Source organism: Hetaerina americana, unplaced genomic scaffold, assembly GCF_022747635.1.
Source record: "Hetaerina americana unplaced genomic scaffold, ioHetAmer1.1.p SCAF_23, whole genome shotgun sequence".
In the NCBI taxonomy this organism is placed as follows: Eukaryota; Metazoa; Arthropoda; class Insecta; order Odonata; family Calopterygidae; genus Hetaerina; species Hetaerina americana.
The window spans coordinates 5,433,436-5,453,347 of record NW_027286797.1 but is presented as its reverse complement, the minus strand read 5'-3'; the positions used below and the strand labels follow the sequence as shown (position 1 = coordinate 5,453,347).

Here is a 19,912-nt window from a genome sequence, read left to right as displayed (position 1 = left end):
AATGCACTGGGAGAACCCCAAAGTCATGTTTGTTTGGATCATGACAACACAATGTTGCATTGTTGCCAACCATAGTCATGCTAGTTGGGTAACTGAATGAAGGAAACAAGTGACATTGTTTTCGCTGTTGTCAATATATTTGAAGATAGCAAAAATAATAAATACTGCACCAACTGATCATAATACTTGGATTTCCTCTTTTTGTGCAATCAAAGAAACAAAAAGAATACAAAAAATGGTACATAGGAAAATTTCTGATAAGGATGCTTGCATTCCGATAGGTTCTTTGAGCCTACACTGCGCCCCAAAATCTGAATGTTAAAATCCCACCCAACCCCCTACACCCACTAACACAGTCCCATCCAAGGTTTTGAGAATCAAAGGCTCTTATAATTGTTGAAATATTGGCAACCAAAACTTCCCATTTTTTATCAGAAATGAAACGGGTTTAGAAGCAAATGACTAAATTTCTCGCAAACAAATGAAATGTACAAGATTGAAATGCTAGGGTCCTTCAAGATAGTAAAGAAAGTAATTTTCTGCACTCTTTATCAGGAGAGATATTGGAACAAATTTTTTTACAGCTTAAGTTAGTCATGAGATACTTTTCTGTGGAATGCCCATTCCAATTTGAACACATCATAGGGCTGTCAAGCTTTTGTATCCCTGCTTTGTATTTGGATCACAGCAAGTTTTTGAACCAGTTAGTAACAGCCATTTTCAGTGAGTCGTCATTTTCAAGGTGTCAGCCTAAAAACTCTTTCAGCATTGGACAAAGGTGGTGACCACCAGTTGCCAAGCCTGAGCTGTATGGTGCATGCTCAAAAATCTCCCAATTAAACTGCTGAAGCAAGTCTTGCGTCAATGCGGAGGAGTGCGGACATGCATTGCCATGAAGAAGGAAGACCCTGGTGGACAGTAGGGCATGCTGCTTGTTTCTTAAGGCATAGCAGAGCCGGTGAAGCACCTCAGGTAGCTTGCTGCATTTACGGTCTAACTTCTTGGCAAGTAGTCGATCAATAGGACACAACTTCTTCGGTGGCAAAAAATCTCGCTCCTATATCTAGCAGTGCTACTAGAAGTTCTACTAAAGTAGTGCACAGACAAAAATTCTCTGCTTCCTGAATGGCGTAGTGGAAATTTATACAATAAGACCACTTGACTCCAAGAAAAGATTTTATAAGAAAATATAGCCACCCAAAATTCAAAGTGCCTAACCACATTCACAACAAAAGCCAAATGACTCACAAAATTTTTCAGATTCACTCAAGGTTAGGGACATATTCTTCCCTTCATTTTGCACATTTTGTTATTTGAAATCATACAAATAATGACACTATTACCTTATGACTCCCTGATATCGCTGTAAATAATAGAATGAAATGAAAAATTGAAACACAACAAACTGCATTTACTTTTCCAATTGGTGCATCAAAAAGAAGTATTAAAATTGTTACATACGTACAACATAATAAAAAAGACAAATTAATCAGGAATAAATACATTCAAGCTTATAGGCTTAAATGATTAACATAGAGCTCCAATGCAATGATTGAATTTTCTTTACAATTTTGCCTTGAATCCTATCAACACTGTTTTATTTCTCATTTTCCTTGAAAAATTGTAACATTGTAATTACATGGACTTGAGGCATGTTTCAGAAATGATCTTCTCCAAGCCAGTCAATTTATTTGGAGTTATTTCTAAGAAAATATAAATAAATATTATCATTGTTTAGAGGAATGGGAATTTCAAATTTCAGGGTAAACATCCCCTCCTACAGAGAGACTGATATTGTGGAATTAAAGCGTTCCAGATCAGATTCTCAGCTACACGAGAAATAAATTCTGCCTTGTTAATAAATCTGATAGTGTTTTACATAAGACTGTGCTTTGCCAATTATGTTATTAGAAAAACAAAATTCAATAAAATAATATCAATGCACAAAAGCAAAAATTTCAAACGTTATTTCCAGCAGTAGGTAAGAGCTTGATCTCAATTTGTGTTTAACTGTATCTCAGATTTGAAGTGGAACATCAGAACCCCAAGCTTTAATGGAAGCATAAAATTAAGCATGGTATCTGTACCTGCTTCACCCTCAAAGCCGAAATCTTCTCCTGGGCAACCGATGCTTGGAGATGATTAATAATAGCCGACAATATGCATGTAAGTGAAAGAACTTGTGAACACTGGGCCATTCCAAGTGCAAAAAGTTCAGCCCAACAACTCCTTACGAGTCCAACTTGGGTCTCAGGGCTGTAAAAGAAACAGCAAAATTAGTGACCATCATAGATGCAATTTATTAAAACTACACTGCATATAGAAATCACTAAATGTAAAATGAACGTGTATAGTGGAATAAATGTGCCTAAAAATATCCAAAATTACGTGCTGACACCAGTAACATTAAGGCGAAACTGGTGATGTATTGCACAGACAAAGGAACACAATATGAAATACGACTTTCTATTTTCTCCAAAGATTTGACTTGTATGCGAATGGATCAAATAATTATTTCATAAAAAAGGAAAACAAAACAAATGGAAATGTCCTGCAAAATCATATCAAGTGTCCTGCAAAATCATACATGCTTTGCATTATATTTCCATCACTCTTCACTGATTAAGCGTCCACAATTCTCGGTAAGGCAATGTACACTTTGTTTTTGGCTTACTTAAAAATGTGCTCCTTTACTGAGAGAGTCAGATTTCCAAATTGAGGAATAAAATTGCAGTATCCTAATTAGGCAGAAAAGCATTATATTATGCATATGGTGAGAACTATGGCTTGGTTTCACTTTCGTATCTAACATTTATTCCATCATATTCTGCTAAGCCACTCAAGATATTTTTGACAAAGTTCAACAGTTGAAATTGCTCATATAATTTCATACAACTAGGTAGTTTTAAGATGATGGGTAGGAGAATTGCTTTAAGGCATATAACTTATTATATGCAGCTACTCATATGATATAATCAAGGTAAAAATATATTTTTAAAATAACTATTATTGCAGCCTATAATATGCAGCATATCCCTTCCAGCCCATCAACAAAGAATCACATGTGGCGTGCAGAGTAAAGCATCCAGTATATTCTACTTGATTGCATTTATATTCCTACCATAATCATGCAGAGATATGAATACCATTACTATCTTTCTTAGATAATCCACATTAAATGAGTGAATTATACCGAAATCCAATAGTTGGAACTCACAAGTAGTACATACAAGTTGTGGGTAAAAATTGCAACTACATTTCCCAAGCACTTTCCCAAACAGGACAAGAGCCACTAGCGGCTGGCGCTTCTCATTTACATCAGCATTTGTGATCAATAAGACTGTAAGACTTTTTTACTCAGCACCCTTCATGATATCGTCACCCTCTGAAGAACAGTGTTTTTGCTAATATCAAATTAAAATATAACCATGTCTTGTCAGCACGGAAAACATATTTAGGGTGAAAGCCTTCAAGAAATTAATTAAATTTTGACACCTTCCCCCAGAGTTGCATTCTCAACATTAAAACTTTTACTTTCACACAAACAGCCTTGCGTACAAGAGAGTACCTATTTTTAAACCTATGCCACCAACGGTTGGATGCTGGTAAATCTTCAACTCCCCATCTTGTAGCGATGTACAATACTTTTCCCCTTATGATGATGTACACACGGATATTTTAAGATTTGTCACTTAGAAACCACTCTTTCAGTAATTCTTCATGCTTGGAATTCTTGACATATTTTCTCTTTTTAGACAAATGTCCGCCCTGGTTTGTATGTTTCAGAATGGAATCGGAATTTTTACTATTGTATTTTATGTAGAGGCCTGCAACCTTTGATGTTCCACCAGATCAATACTGATTCCATCATGAGGATCAACTTGCTCCAAAATTTTTATTTTGGTCTCAATTGAAAATGGTCTTTTTCCACTTCATCTTTCCATTGCCAAGGGGCATACAATTTATGTTCCCGAGTAATTGAAGGAAAACTGAAAAAATGGGGATTTGAGCTACCTTGCCATTCGACTAGTGCCAGCAGTTGCCCAAGTTGCTGGAAGAAAATATAATTATCATTGATTCAGAGTGGTTCTGATGTGATGATGCAAATTTCAATATTTTTTATTATAGATTATCATTTAGTTTATAATTATTATAATTTTTTATATATTTATTCACATAGAGCCCTGCACTCCACTGCTAGTGTGAGTGGCACGGGGAGATTACACACCAGACTACTGACCCAAAATACTTTTCCCTCCTTGTGAGTTTGGACAACGTTAAATTCTGATCCTCTATCGCTCGTGGGGAAATTTAAAATTTTTCAAACAATCTCTTCTACACTTAATCCCTCCAATTTTATTTACATGATTTCTCATACCGTAGTACAATGGGGCTAATAACCCATTTTCACCGAGGAAAGGTCATAAGTGAGGGTTACGCTGAAGTATTTAATCTAGTCTCCAATTTCTATTTTGGTATTCCTCATCCAGGACAGCATGCCGTCTGTGGAACTCTCTCCCAGATGACATAAAAAACTCTTCATCAACAACAACATTTAGAAGAGCACTTCACAAGTTCATTTTCCTCAGGTACTTAACTTAACCAGTATACCCTCCGTCATTCCACTCAGCTGTTATACAGATCACTGTGTCTACTTTGTTTTTTACCCTGCTTTTTGTTTTGTCATCTCAAGCGGTAGGAGTTTGCATCATTATTTTTAGAAACATCACGCTTCTCATTACTCCGCATGTGTTGTCAATGTATTTAATTTCTCCAATTCAATTTCAGTAACTTAATAATATGTATACTCTGTAAAAATGATTGTTACAATGTACATGTATCTTTCCTCTAATTAATAGGGTTTTCGCAGGTTTTTCACACCCCCCTTCTCTTCGTGGGTGTTTTTCCTGCGTGGGTTTTTACTAGTTGAGCAATGCCACGCTCTCCCTAGCTTTTCCCACAAACCTCATTCTTTGCTTAGACTTTCCTCATTTTATTGTACTCTATCTTCACTGTCATTTAATTTGAGTATTTGAAGGAGTATTCTTAATTTATATATGTATATGTATGTATGTATGGGTGTGTATGTGCGTACTTATGTATGTATTTATGCATGTGTATGAATGCATGTATGTATGTTTTATGTGTGTATATGTATGTGTGTGTGGATATGTATGTATATGTGTATGTATGTGTATGCATATAGGTATACATGTGTGTGTATGTGTATGTGTGTGTATGTGTATGTATGTGTATGTGTCTGTCTATATATATGTATATACTTTTTTCTTTTCGATGTGCAAATTTGGATTAATGAATTTATGTCTATCTCTATGTGTTTATGTTTAGATTTGAATGTAACTGTAAGTTTAAATGGCTAATATAATATGTATATGACGATGGGTTAAATGGAAGAAGGGACCATTTGGTCTCAATTTCGCCCAAATAAAGACCACTATCTATCTATCTATCCAGGAGGCATTCAGGAAAGAATTGCTATTAATACCAAAATTTATCACTGGGCACTTTTTAAGTATAATTCTCACTGCAAATTGCTGCACCAATGATACATAGCATTTAGGTCATCTACTAAGGCTACTTAATTCTCAGGATAATGGACATCTCGGTAAACCAATGCGTCTTCAACAAATAAACGCACCTAACCACAACCACTGAGTTGATGTGATCAACGTAAAGAAGGAATAGAAGAGGTCAAATAACACTTCCCCACGGAACATTTCCTTGTTGTGTCAAGGCAGTGAAAATGATCCCAGCTGTTAGTCATCAGTTCTTGCATTTTTCACGCTTCAATGCGTTTGAGTCAACATAATTTTCATCTCTCTTAATTTCAACTATGTATGATATATAGCGAGAAAACTGAAAATGAAATCTTGTAAATATGGGGTGCAAATATATTCGAAATATAGGAAATTGAGTGGGATGTGATGAAAATGTTGTGAATTGGGGGAAATTTTGAATTTCTATAATGCAAACATGGGGTTTCACTGTATTTACATAATTTTGTCACATATTTATCCATCTTTCTACTTAGGATTAAGCATTAGAATATGACTAAAAAGAGGGCTCCTCCAAGGATTATTATATTACTATAATTGATGAATGTCATCACTACAATTACCACGGCAGTAATTGGGTATTTTGAGTTACTACAAGAGCTAAGATCATTTCACACCCGACCAGAATTTCATTGCAGGATAACTAAAAGGTCCATGACTGAGTCAGGACACAGCCTCACGAACTGCGAGGCAGCCAGCAAACATGCAATCCACTTGAGTAATGGGATCAACTTTCAAGCATCTTCATTGTGACAAGAAGAACATGATGCCAGACTCATAATACAACCATGTCCATAGAAGAACCAAAAGATAAAACCAATGCTGAATCCATATGATATGCCCAAAATTTATTTGCATTCTCAGGGATGCAGCTCTGAAATAACCCAATCCAAACATTAAATTTGAGTCATTTCATTCAAAAATTCTGGGCCAAGTTTAGATGTTCATCCAGAGTCTCCTCAGGCAACCATGAAAATACCAGCATGGAATGTTCTACATTGTGAGAAATACATTACCATTTGAATTTCCACCACACTAGTTCTTTTCTCCAAGATATTCCATTGATTAGATCAGTGGATTCGAACACATTTTAACTGAAATGCAATCTGTCATGGTTTAAAACCCCCATATATGTGACATTATTATTCGAATGCTCACGACTATGAGTTGCCTGAAATGTAATCAAAACTGTACACTCTCATTAACCCAAGTGCCCTGCATTCTGCATGATTTTATGCAAAAATTGCCAGGCTATTTTTTAAAAAATGCAGATTTCATGAAATATCTGTAAAAAATATTATTTATAATAATTTGGGAAAAGTTAATAAAACTTATATAATGAGGTACACAAGACAATAATGAAGCATAAATAAAGATTTTTTTAATTGTTATTTACACCCATAGCCATCAAGAAAATAGTTACCCGGAGTAATGCCAGTATTTTTTAAAAATATCATCAGCGTCGCCCACACCGACTTTGGCACTTAAATGGCAGTTAACCTACCACCGATTAGTCATGGAATAGGATGTACATCCACATTGGATTTGAACAGGCAATACGTACTGAACTAAGCACAATGAACTATTGAGATGCTAACTATTTCTCATTTCAACTTCCACTCACTTTTACAGGTTTTGACCAAAAACCATGTTCCTCGATACCTTCCCTAACAGTTTTACTTGAAAGTAAAACAATTGCACTGCATGAAAGTAAAAGTGACTTATGGATCATTATTTCAAGACAGAGGTAATTAACAGAAAGAATCCATAATGAACATTTTAAAATACCGCATTTTTCCACCAAATGAATGATTATTACAATGTGCACGAAGCCCATTGGGCCCTTTCAGGTAAAAGACTCTAAAAGGTCTTGGGGTCAGATTGAAGGACGGTCTGATGCATAAAGATGGCTCATTGAGCTGAAAAGGATATCAAGAAATCTTTTGATTCGTGAAAAAGTGCAATACTTTTACTTCATTCCAATCAATGTTCTACATACTTTTCCAGCATATTGCATGAATAGCAAAAACTAAATTAGACCAAATTTGTTCATATACATTTGGCTATATACATTTATTATTTGTAATGGTTAACACTAGGCTCCTTAGTGATTTATTTCTCTATGTCGTCTATAGGACAACCAATCCAGCATACGCTTACATGCAAGAAATCAGTCCATCCGTACAAATGAAATACATCCCTATACATTACGGTACCTTTGCTTCTTTTAACAAAGGAAAGAATAGGCACTAAATGATCTATTCAAAAGCAATTAGAACATATTCCAAACTTGAAACTATAAAGATAAAAGTTTTATTCCCAATGTTATGATATTATGGTGAAGACCCTGTAGTTTTCCATTCCTGATTACAACTCAATTAATGCAAGCTAATCTCTGTCATGATTTCATTAGAATTAAGTCGGATGAACTCCAAAATCTATTGGCCTGTCTTCGTCCGTTATATTTAAGACAAGCTTTTCAAACAAGATAAAAACATAAGAATCTAGAACAATTCTTCCAGGGTTCTTTTCTATAAATTCCTTGATTACTCCCAATATTCCGGACCAAAATAAAATTCCAAACACCCTCAATGGTATCAGACTTGATTACATGGAAATTCATCTTGAATGAAAGAATAATACTTGGTATTTTCCACACTTTTTTATTTGGTACTACTAGTTTCAATGCATAGGCATCATCCTCGGGTAGTTGAGAATGATGCCTATGAGCAGAAACTAGTAATACCAAATAAAATGTGCATGGAAAATACAGAGTATTCTTCTTTCATTAAAAAATCCCCAGTTCTCCGGATGGATTGCAGCTCTAGGAGTCTCTTGGGTCAGCCATAATTTAGTCTACTACACTGCAGTTATTTGTCACTAACACTTGCAATACTCAAATTAGGAACTGAGGTTATTTCATTTGTTTTTTCTTATTCTGGGTTCCAGTCAAAACAATGGTAACTTGTGCCAGGTACTAGGCTGATGAAACAATCATGAAATATGAAGAAAGCAGTGGGATCACATTTAAGTACTAAAGAAGAGAGTATGAATTCACTCAAATGTGAACCAACATTCTAAGTCATGTCTCTGGCACAGGGTCCAATTTGTAAAAGCATTACCAAAAATTAAAAAAAAATGTTCTCACATTTGGTTAAGGTGGACCTATATGCCATTGCAACTTGGATGAAAATAATTATGTGTTCCATTTAGCAATATCTGAAATATCTCCACAAAACAATGCAGGAAAAGAGCCAATCCGATAGTCACTACGACTGTATGCAGCTTCTTCAAAATTTACTTCTTTTAGAACAGAAATAACAAATTTCAAAACACAGAAAAGAATGTCCTCGATGTCATGGACATAACAGACATTAGATATCACCAGATGCCTCACAATTATCCTCTCCCACAGAATAATTTCCTTCACATCAACACCAGGCTCTTCATAAGCAATAAAATCGATATCAACTTACAATTCCATTAAATTTCTGGTTAGTGTAATTAATCTTGGGAAACAGTTTCTCAGGAGTGATTATTCCTCATGAAAGTATTCTTTGTACTTCAGATTTAAAATTTGGTCCATTTCATGGTTTGCTGGTTGAGTGAACCACAACCTCACCTCAAAATTCACAGCCGGCATGGTAAAAATATCAGAGGGGTCAGAGGGTTTGTCATCAGCACTCTAAAAATAAGGAAGATGATTATACGAGTGCGCTTATCTTTTTCCTCACCGTCAGTTGGTCTTCATTGGACTGAGAATGCAACTTAAGAATACGTCTCAACGTGGGGTACATTCTACCTAAGCCTTTCTGCTCTCCTGAGTTGATGACCTCTGACCTATTTACCTTGAGCAGAGAATGAACTTCTGGAGAGCCCTCATTCATTAGAAGAGTTTCTGTAACTCATACAGAACACTTGGCTTACTCCAGAGGGTAATCACAGCGAGCAGTAATGAGGAGCATTGATTTTTGGTTTGTGAAGCAGTGAACAAAAACATACAAGGGAACATTTTGAGTAACACAGAAATCGAAAGTAAAAACATATAATCATGCCTTCAAATATTCCTGATGCAATACCATGCACAAAATATTTATGTCGAAAATCAACCACTTCCATTCAGCGAAGATTTCGGCCTAATTTTTAAAATCATCTGCATTGATGACAGGCAGTTCCGTAGAGATATCTGCCAGATTTCTGAATGGAACTCTCAGATACTTATCCAGTCCTCAAAATATATTATTTACCTGAGAAGCTGAAAAGCTGGGATGCTCCGTGCCCAATGAACTGATAGAAACAGTAATCGTGAAGCACTCTCACAAATGTAGTGCACATTGAGGTAGGCTGGCATGGGGCTGGGTGTCTGAAGATTAAAGCTAACGTGCTGATCCATCAGGATTGGTCCTTCCAACTCAAAAATTGTCTCATTGTCATAGTCCACGCCTATACCTAATGATTCACCTCCATTGAGGTTCTGAAAGAGAGGGAAAAAATCTGTAGAGAGCTTAAATAATATAATCTTTAATTTAGCAATATCAGAAATTCATGGATGAATACTCCACAGCAAAACAAACCTTAACAATCGAAATCAGCTCCAATGAAAGGTCAAAGGTTGATTATCCTGAATCCCAGGATTATTTTTCCATTACTAACACATTTATTAATTAGCAAGGAAAAATGCTGCATACAAATTTGATTCCTTACGTTAACAAAACAGTTCACCAACTTCATGGCCCAAGAGGGCTCAATGAAGTTAAAGCCATGGAGAAGGAGGTTAGAGGTAAAATATAACACCCGAGTTATCTAAGCAACACTAACGCTGCCCACTGCAAAACATTACTTCTACCCACCATCAGTCACTCCCTTCCCAAGGTGCTCACTTCATGGTAATTCCACCCTTATATTCAATTCTATCTCAAAACATGTTTCAATTTGTATCAACATGTGTTGTAGAGAGTATTTCGAAGGGGTCAAGTCTTACTATTTCAGTAAAACCTCATCATTTAACAATTCAGGGACTGAAAAATTGGGCTCTGAAATTTCCAGATTCAAAGCAAAAGAACTTTTAAAAATGTTTCTAGTGCTGTTCATGGTACAAAGTGATTTCAACAGGCATTTACTTTCTAAAACTATTTTTTCTACCAATATTTTCCTGTCATCATGGGGTAAATTTAAGAAGAGCATAAATCAGCACCCTGCATCCACTCTCAGTTTTCTCACCCAGGGAGGACTTTTTGATAAATAATAGCTAATGCCAAGTCTTTTTATTCCCACTAAGACAAAAATTTATCCTGATTAGAACAACTATTACTTCATAGTCTACCATTTAAGGTATGTTTTGGATGGACACCCTTAACAACCCTACATGTCTTAGCATTGCCTTACAAGAAACACCCGATGCCTCACATTTCATTTACTTGTTCTTCAATTTGGAATACTTTTAGCTCCCTTAATTTAGTTCAATATCCTATCATTTTCCTACTCCTCTACACCTTGCCTATCCTTATTTCCTCTATCACAGTCTTCAACATTCCACTGCAAATGAGAATTGTCTGCACCCATCTTTCCTGCCTGCTTTTCATTTCTCTCAACGATTCCCTCCTCCCCCACCACACCCAGCACTTCCTCATTAGTTTTCCCCCGGCACTTCCTCATTTGTTTTCCCATTTGCCCACTTCACCTTCCCCAAACTTTTCCCACATCCACATTTCAAAAGCCTCCCATCAATGCCTATCATCCTGCTTCAATGATCATGTTTCTGCGCCAATCATAACCACGCTCCATATCTAAATTTTAACAAGCCTTTTCTTAACATCCCTATTCAACATCCTGACATCAGTTCTCTCCGCATTGTGAAAGCTTCTACACCCCATGCAATGTGTCTCTTCTACTTCGACCATTTTGATGAAAACACTTCAAGATACATAAACTCTTCCACCTGCTTTAGTTTTTACCCTCCTATTGTTAACATTTAACTTAGCCTTTTTCTTTCTGGAAAACCTCATAACCTTTCCATATAATAATAAACACGATTTTCCATAAAATTTTAAGTAAATCTTTTGATTATACATTAATTAATAGTTTTTAATGAATACAAGTCCCAGTTTCTATTAAGATTTCGATTGCTAATTTAGCAGATGTTTACTGTTAATTCAATGATGGATTTAACTGTTTTGAATTCTGATATTGTAAATATAGACCTTTTCTAAGAAATTATACCATCACTTAAAAACTGTGACACAACTGAAAAGACCAGAAAGACACTGGAAAATAATTGAGTATAAGAGAGGTGCTTGAACAATAATAATAAAACTGCTTTTGAATGAGCCGAGGGCTCATAACACACTTGTTTACAGAATCAAATTAACGCATAGGCTATGCTGATTATTGTAAGACATTGAAAACATTAGAATTACATGAGAACATGGAAAGAGGATGACATTAAGCTAGGCAAAGCTATGACATTAATTATTTTATTCATGCATTTATGCCATTACATGTGCCCTCAAAGATGAAATCGAATAATGTTTTCGGATTAAATGCAAGTTGGCAATGGTAAACTGCAGGGGTGGGCTTACATCTGGGGCTGCCCTCTATCAGGGCAGGACTATTCATACATTTAATTGCATCACCATGCAGGCAGTCCAACTCTCAAAGACCCAAGACTGCATAAATATCTCAATTTAAAAAAAACATGATAACAAAGGGTACATGAAATTATTTCAGATGTTGCTGAATAAGAATTTTGTTAGTTCATTATTCACCTTTCAAGAAAATGCCAATATGATGCTCAACTTCCAAAGAGTACAACCAATCAAGCCACTAAATACGTCAGAACTGTTCTTCTGACTGGACTACACTCGTGAGAAAATACCATGCAAACTGATGCTATACATTACAACACCAACAAATGTCATAGGGAACATATGAAAAGTTCTATCACAGCCAAACTTACTATGACATGCATTAGCCTTTATCATTAAAAATTGTTACAATTTATATGAAAAATACTAGAATTTATTAAGAAGGCATATGCAAATTATTCTATTACCATTAAATTTAGATTTCATGATAGATATTTGTTCATGTTGCTACAGCTTATAAAATGCAGGTAGAAAGCTTGCAAAAATAAACAAGATAACCTCTTGGGAAACTTACAACATCACCAACTACCTTAGCCATTGTATCCAAGGCACGAGAGATGAGGCTCTTATCACGAGCTAAGGTGAGAGCATCGCTGAGCTCTCCATTGGTGGGAAAACTGTCAGTGGATCCCTCTTCCTCAATACTTCCCTGGCTGGGGGAGGCATGTCGCTGTATCCCTGAATCCCCACCACCTGAAAACACACCAAAATCCATTCATTTCTCATGCAACTCATTTCTGATGAAAGAGATCAAACGACATTCTATATGTTTCGGCTATGGCATGGTGAGCCTTATCTGCATATGTGGTCAGTCAGCCAAGTTAGGCTAGGCTGCCAACCCAAGGGTCATGTGCTCGAGTCCTCCCTTGGTTGAGGGTGTTGCGAACTTGGGTGGTTCGGCCCTTGATGGTAAGCCAGGAGTTGCTCCTCCAAATCCAAGGCCAAATGGCCTAACAGACACATCCAGAGAGCAAAAGTAAATAATATTGTCAAAAATACCCTTTTCAGAATGGATATCTTGTTACTCTGTGAAAATATTCTGACAATGTTGAAGTGTCGGCTAACATTATCAGAGGTACATGACAGTAAACTGATCTTAACAAGAATATTATGTTTTCATTATTCTTCAGTTGACAGATATCAATGAAATTCAATTTAGCACTGGGCCACAAGGTGATACATCTTCTCCTTATTAACACCCAAGTAATCCACCCGCACATTAGTGTGATACGTGAGAGTAGAGCTCACCTTGTCCTATGGCCTGTATGATATGTGAAATTTACACATTCAAGGTATGCGGACTAGTTCCTATCCTTGTGTTGCCTGCGATTCCCCAGAAAAATGTACTTATTACAGTAGAATGCTTGTATAAGTCATTGAATATTTAACAATAATGTCTTGATTAAGATTTGCTAGAGGTTTCGTGGCTAGTAAATTGCTTGTGTGGCCACTTTCACTATTTCATAACAGTTGGAAAACAATCGAAACACAGTAAACCCTCAGAATTCAGAAAATGTCTACCTGCATGATGAGTGCTTTATCACAGTATTGCAAGAGGCGGCAATCCTGTACATTGCTGAAAAATACATTTTGCATGCAAGTTTCTGCGAATGCGGTTGAAAATAAATATAAAATTTCCACAATGAATTAATAATTGATATGTTAATCATTTTAAATTATAACTACATATTGCTCCATAGAAAATAAATTATACGCTCATCAAAATGCCACACTTCACAGATTCAACAACTATTTTATATAACAGGGTAATTCTTTCGAAGTAATTCGTGACTGGCCCCATACACATACTCAATGATTATGGGATCTCCCATCAGAAACACTACAGCTGCTTTTGACTATAGCCCCTAAAAAGCTGAGCAGTAAAGGAACACTTAACTTTGAGTATCAGACAAAGAATTTTCTTCAGTAACTGGATGTATAGGTTCCTGCTGGGAGATCAATACCACAAGGGCACACTATCTCATCAAAAAAAAAAGGCTAGGACCAATTAATCTATCACATTTAATTACCATTCAACTATTTCATTGGATTTATATTTAGAGAAAATGGCCAGGCAGGAAAATTATAAGGCATTGAAGGATGGAAGATATGAAGAAGCCATTCACTGTTGGCACATGCATAAACAAATACTTAGTGTAGGCATGGGTGCCAATGACATACACGACTCAACATAATAACTAGTCATTTACTATCATGAAGAATACTTCACTCCAAGTAATGAACAGTTATGACAGTTTGAGAGAAGGGATGATTAAAAGTAATATAATAAGTGCTGGAAGCATCTTGGGACTATTTAGGGAAATCCTGCAAGCACCGATAAATAGCACATGATGTTAGTTAGATCAGGTCTATAAGAAAGATAAAATAATGGACCCATTCTTAAGAGTTTTATGAGAAAATATGGAAGCTTCACGAAGTGTATCCAAGGTTCCTGGACAAATAATTGGAAATGATAAGGTGTTTATACTTACTGTACCTACATTAACCATGGGTAAAACTAGAAGATTGTTACCATGGGGTAACAGTGACCTCAAAAGTCTAAGATGGGTAACATATGATTTTGCTGAACCTTAGCATAATTTGACATAGACATGGTTTACTGGAGTTATCAAAATGAATTTGTTCAATAATCGTTTTGTTCTCTAAGTTAAGAAATTCCAAATCAATGTTCTGAGAATTCTAAAGAAAAAAATAACAGTTGTTTTGATTTTAGGCAATCTCCTAAGATTGAATAATTATGCAGCAGGGTACAGAAGATTTGGCACTTTGCCTCACCACTAAACAATGCTTTCACTATTTCAGCAGACAGAACAAGGAGTAATAATTGTTTGCAAATGATTATGTATGCGAAAGTTTTCTTATGAACCTTAAGTGCGAGAGATATGTGAAAATTACAAATCATTCATTTCCATTAAAAAATTATTCAAATTAAATTAAAAACAGCAAACAAATACTAAAACAGAATCATATATTTTTCAACAGCAGATTAACTATGCTTATTATGTTCTTCCATAGAAGCCTGTGGCCTTCACTAAAATCTCACAGAATTCAACTGCAACTAACCAACTCATGTAGCGAGATAAAAAAGTATCAACTTTATTATTCTTCAATATTTCAGCAATATTAACAAATTGCACATGTAGATGTACATTTTAACTTTTGATGGTATCATTAAAATAGAATAGAGAACTCCATCAGCCATGTACTGCATGATTGCAACTGAAAATTACAAAAGAAATCCAGCAGTTATTCAGCAGTTAGCTCTCATTTATTTATGCAAACATTAATTCATTCATTGTCTTAAGACGTGACAATAGATCTGATAAAAGGGATAATAATAGGAACTGTATGATTGGATCTGGCGGATATTTATAGATACTGACGAGCATGTAACCAAAACCGGACCCAGATAAAATTTTTCATTGAACCTTGGAGTTTTAATTTCAAATTCTAAGTGCAACAGCTTCAGAATAGCCTCATTTAGTGCAAGGCAAAACCAAACACTAAAAGAACAAAATGTTAAAGAATAAATTTATTCAAAATTACAATAAGCATTCATATTTAAAAGTTACATTTTATTTTTAATTATTTTATTCAGTATTTTATTTTTTTATTTATCTTTGCTGCCTTTTGGCCAACACCAAAAGGCAGCAAAACCAGTATGGCACATGGTAGAACTACGGTAAAATAAACAGGGCATGTCCTCATTTTTGACACACAGCGAAGTGAAATTGCCTCCTACCTCACTGCTTTTGAAGCATTTGTGCATTCTCCCCATTTAAGTCGTATTTTTTGACATTTTCACGTGCAGAGTCAACTATAAATGAATTCATATAGAGCAACTCTGAGCTACATTCAAGTCGACAGGGAATGAAACGGATAAAGTTGATTGCAGAAATGATATGCATCGATGGCCTTCTTTTTGTGCTATGGAAAATGAAGGGAGCAATAATTTGGTTGCATACCTTAAGCCCCCAAGCGCAATGACCTCAGCTGCCAGTCGCCTCCCCTAAATACTACTACTACTACCACCTTAAGCCCCTTTCCTCCAATTTGAGATTATAAGTCATTTGGAGGTAAAATTGTGCTAGAAATTTCTTTGAGAGTCCAGAAAAGAAATTACCAACTAAGAACACATAAATAATCCTTGACTGGGCGAAGTCGGGGTGACAACCAATATTAGGATAGATTCCCGTAGCCAATCATCATTATGTCATTCTAAGTGTACATTATCTGAACACTCCTCTGTGGTGAGTACCATTATCAGTCTCCATTTCCTGAAATTAGCACACGGCAGAAAACCTCTAGGAGCTTCTCATGAATATTTTAAATTACTGACAGCTAGCTGAAGAGGTTATGTCAATTTTAACTGATACAAGATGGCAACATTCCATCCAGAGCAGAGAGTATAGCAGAAGACTAGAGAGAGGGGACTAATCATTTGCAGAAATGGGGAATAATATTGAACTTCACACACGAAACACTATAACATTTATGAACAACGGATTGTCCTTTTTAATTGAAAGTAAAAAATTTCTTCATAACATAGTGTGCATGCAACATTGGCCTCCATAGGGCTTTTCCCTTCATCTCTGGTTTCCCCAAATGATTAGTATTCAATATGGAGTGGAATCTCAGTTTACAGAGAACTCAATTCCTAAAAATGACTTGCTATATCAACTTCTCAATACCATCAATGGTGATTTCAACAAAGTTATTAGCTGATTCCTATAACTCTCAAGATAGAAGTCATTAGAGGGGCTTTTTTTCGTAATAGGTACAACGACATCAACCAAGAAAAAATAATAGGATTAGTCTGATGCTGCATGATTTTTCATTATAATATGTAAAAAAAATTCAGGTGCCGATCTTGGTAATTACACTGGGTTTTTTTATCATGAAAATGTTATATCATTAGTGAGGATTAAGGTTATAGTCAAGGTTAAGCATCACATCTTGGAACAAGATGTGATGTGAAGACTTTGAAATGTATAACCTTTTCTTTCATAGCCTTATACTTGCATATTCAGAGCACAACTACTTCCTATTGAATTTACTTACTTACTTACTTACTTAATTTATTTATTTACTTACTTATGCACCAATAATAAAAACAAAACATTTTAATTAATATACTAAAATAAGGATAGAACTTATGGACCCCAACTAGAAAATTAGAAATATATACTTGTAGTGGTTCATCCACTCAGATCTTGCCCATTGCTGGATATTAAATCAATGCTACAATTTTGCTCCAAACATACATACTTCATCTAGAGCATGAGGGAAACCCAGGTCAGTGAAATGCCAACCCTTTCAGTCTCTCAATTAATTTGGAAGCATTTAGGTGGCTGTCACCGAAGGGTTTTGAAGTTACTTCATCCCTATGTTGTTGGTGAATATGACCTCCACCTACAATACCTGAAGAAATTCAAAGACAAAATCATTCAATCGTAAAAAATTCGCCTCTTTCAATGACAAAATTTGCCGATTCTGCCCACACCATTTACCATACCTCCAAGAGGCTCACTTCCTCTTGGAGGAACCATCTCTTATACCTACCTTATCCATTTGAACCCAATAGCATATATTCACCAGTTAGATCATCATCATATGATTGGCATAGGTCTGGCTATAAATTTTTCCCTCCTCAAGGGCCGAGCCTTGCATTAACTCCCTTAGAGCAGCCTTTTCTAAGTCACAATAAATGCCAAGGGTATTTAGATAAAATGTAGCTGAAATCGTATTCAAGAAAATATTGTGATGCCATTTTTGAAATATGAGCTCGCAGTTTTCTTATATTATCAAAAATGCTAGACTAGCTCTTTGTCAAATTCACTTGAACTATAAACCTAAATCCTGCAATATTATAATCATAAACAATATATTTAGTAAAAAAATATTTTTATTTAAATTTTCTATTCCTATTACTATTGTTACAATAAATTTTAACTCAAAGCAAATATGGACCCAAAAACAAGGGAATTATATGCATTTTGCGAGCCTCTGCATAATGTAGCCGCCAGGGAGAATCTTACCAGATGACCTCTTCATGACAGGGTGTCCAGTCTTTTGCCAGACAGATCTAGTGACAAACTACACTACAAACATAACAATTTTTCTTTCTGGCCTGGAAGTTTCAGCAATCCAGCTTTGTATCCTCCTGCCCACTGAGATTTGCCCCCCTCTTATTCCCAAGCCACTACAGACTCCGGAGCCTTGATAATACTGCGTATGAACTGAAGTCTCAACATAATTTTCATGGGATTATTCCCCTTGCACATGACAAATAAACTGAGCACCAAAAGAGAAATTGCGCAAATACAACCTCCTCCTAAAGTTTTATGCTATGCCTTTCATCCAAATATGAAAACACCATTGAGTCGATCACTACCACGGAGCTATCATAAAAATCAATTATTTGTGGCCTTACTATGTCTTTATTTCTACCATGCCTTTTTCTTTCTATGTTTATAGGGGTTACTGTTATGGAAAGCAGTAGAACAGTATTTCTTTGATAACTTTTTCCCTTGCCTTAAAAAAAATAAAATCCACCACTTATATAATATTTTATTTCCTCTACAATGAATTTTTCTTTCAGTTTGCTGCAAGTATTCCTTATACTTTGTCACAGTTCCGGGTAAATTTTCCCATAACTCATGTGTTAAAGAAAAACCAGTAAAAAAATTGTCCCTTCCCACATGGAACCCTTTCTGGAAATAACTATTGATTATTTTGACCAATTTGAAATGCGATCAACATTACACACCAAAAGCATAAATAAAAATTTACTGCAAATTTTAGTTTCAATGTTAAGATGCTGAAGCCATTTCATACGTGGGCCCTTTAATAAGTCATTAGAAAATTCAAGATATTGCACTCATAGTATCGGGAGAAGTTTGCTTTTAATAAGCCTCATCTCTCACTGGACTGCTGTTGAAGTTTCAGCTATAGCCATGATGTGGCTACATTTTCTTTGTCCCATGAAGCAACTAACTTTTGTTATTTACAAAAAAGGAAACATTGAAAACACCGAAAGAGTTCAAAGCAGAGTTGGTTGAAGTTGGTTGGCACATCTGCTCCTGTGTTTGTGACTGTTTGCAATTGAGTATATGGCTTTAAACGTGGATGTAAATCCACAAAAGACGAATATTGTTTAGGACATCCAGTAAGAGTGACTTCCTTCTAAATGATTGTGGCAAAATTCATGGTATGATTTTGAATAATAGATGAATCAAAGTTCGTAAAATAGTGGATGCCACAGGAAAATCACAAGGTATAGATTTGTCAATTTTGCATGAAAAGTTGGGTTGGACACAAATCCCAGCAAGATGAGAGCCATTAATGCTCTCAGTTGAGAATAACTGCAATCATGCAGACATTTCAGAGGCTGGTTTGATGATTTTCCATTGCAGTCCTGATGAGTTTCCGTTCCAATACATAACTGTGGACAAACATGGATACAATAATATTCTACAGAGAAAAGAATTATAAATCATTGGGTTTTTATTGGCAATCAGGCTCTGAAGAAGGTGAACACAGTGAAATCAGCTGAGAAGGTGATGGCCATGGTTTTTTGGGAAACCCGTGGAATCACCTACATCAATTAATTTTGCAAAGGACAAACGATTAATGGAGAGTATTATACGTCATCATTACATCGGTTGAGCA

The 19,912-nt window shown here is 35.7% G+C and overlaps 1 protein-coding gene across 4 annotated transcripts in view; it reads right to left on the bottom strand.

Moving 5' to 3' along the window:
• Hr78 (Hormone-receptor-like in 78) overlaps positions 1-19,912 on the bottom strand; it is a 65,131-nt gene that overhangs the window by 18,108 nt on the left and 27,111 nt on the right. For all 4 annotated transcript variants that reach the window (XM_071586570.1, XM_071586571.1, XM_071586572.1 and 1 more), the window contains exons 6-8: positions 12,735-12,913; positions 9,824-10,050; positions 2,088-2,256 (exon numbers count right to left, since the gene is read on the bottom strand). In XM_071586570.1, the coding sequence (XP_071442671.1) occupies positions 2,088-2,256; positions 9,824-10,050; positions 12,735-12,913 (575 nt within the window). The remainder of the gene's footprint in view (positions 1-2,087; positions 2,257-9,823; positions 10,051-12,734; positions 12,914-19,912) is intronic.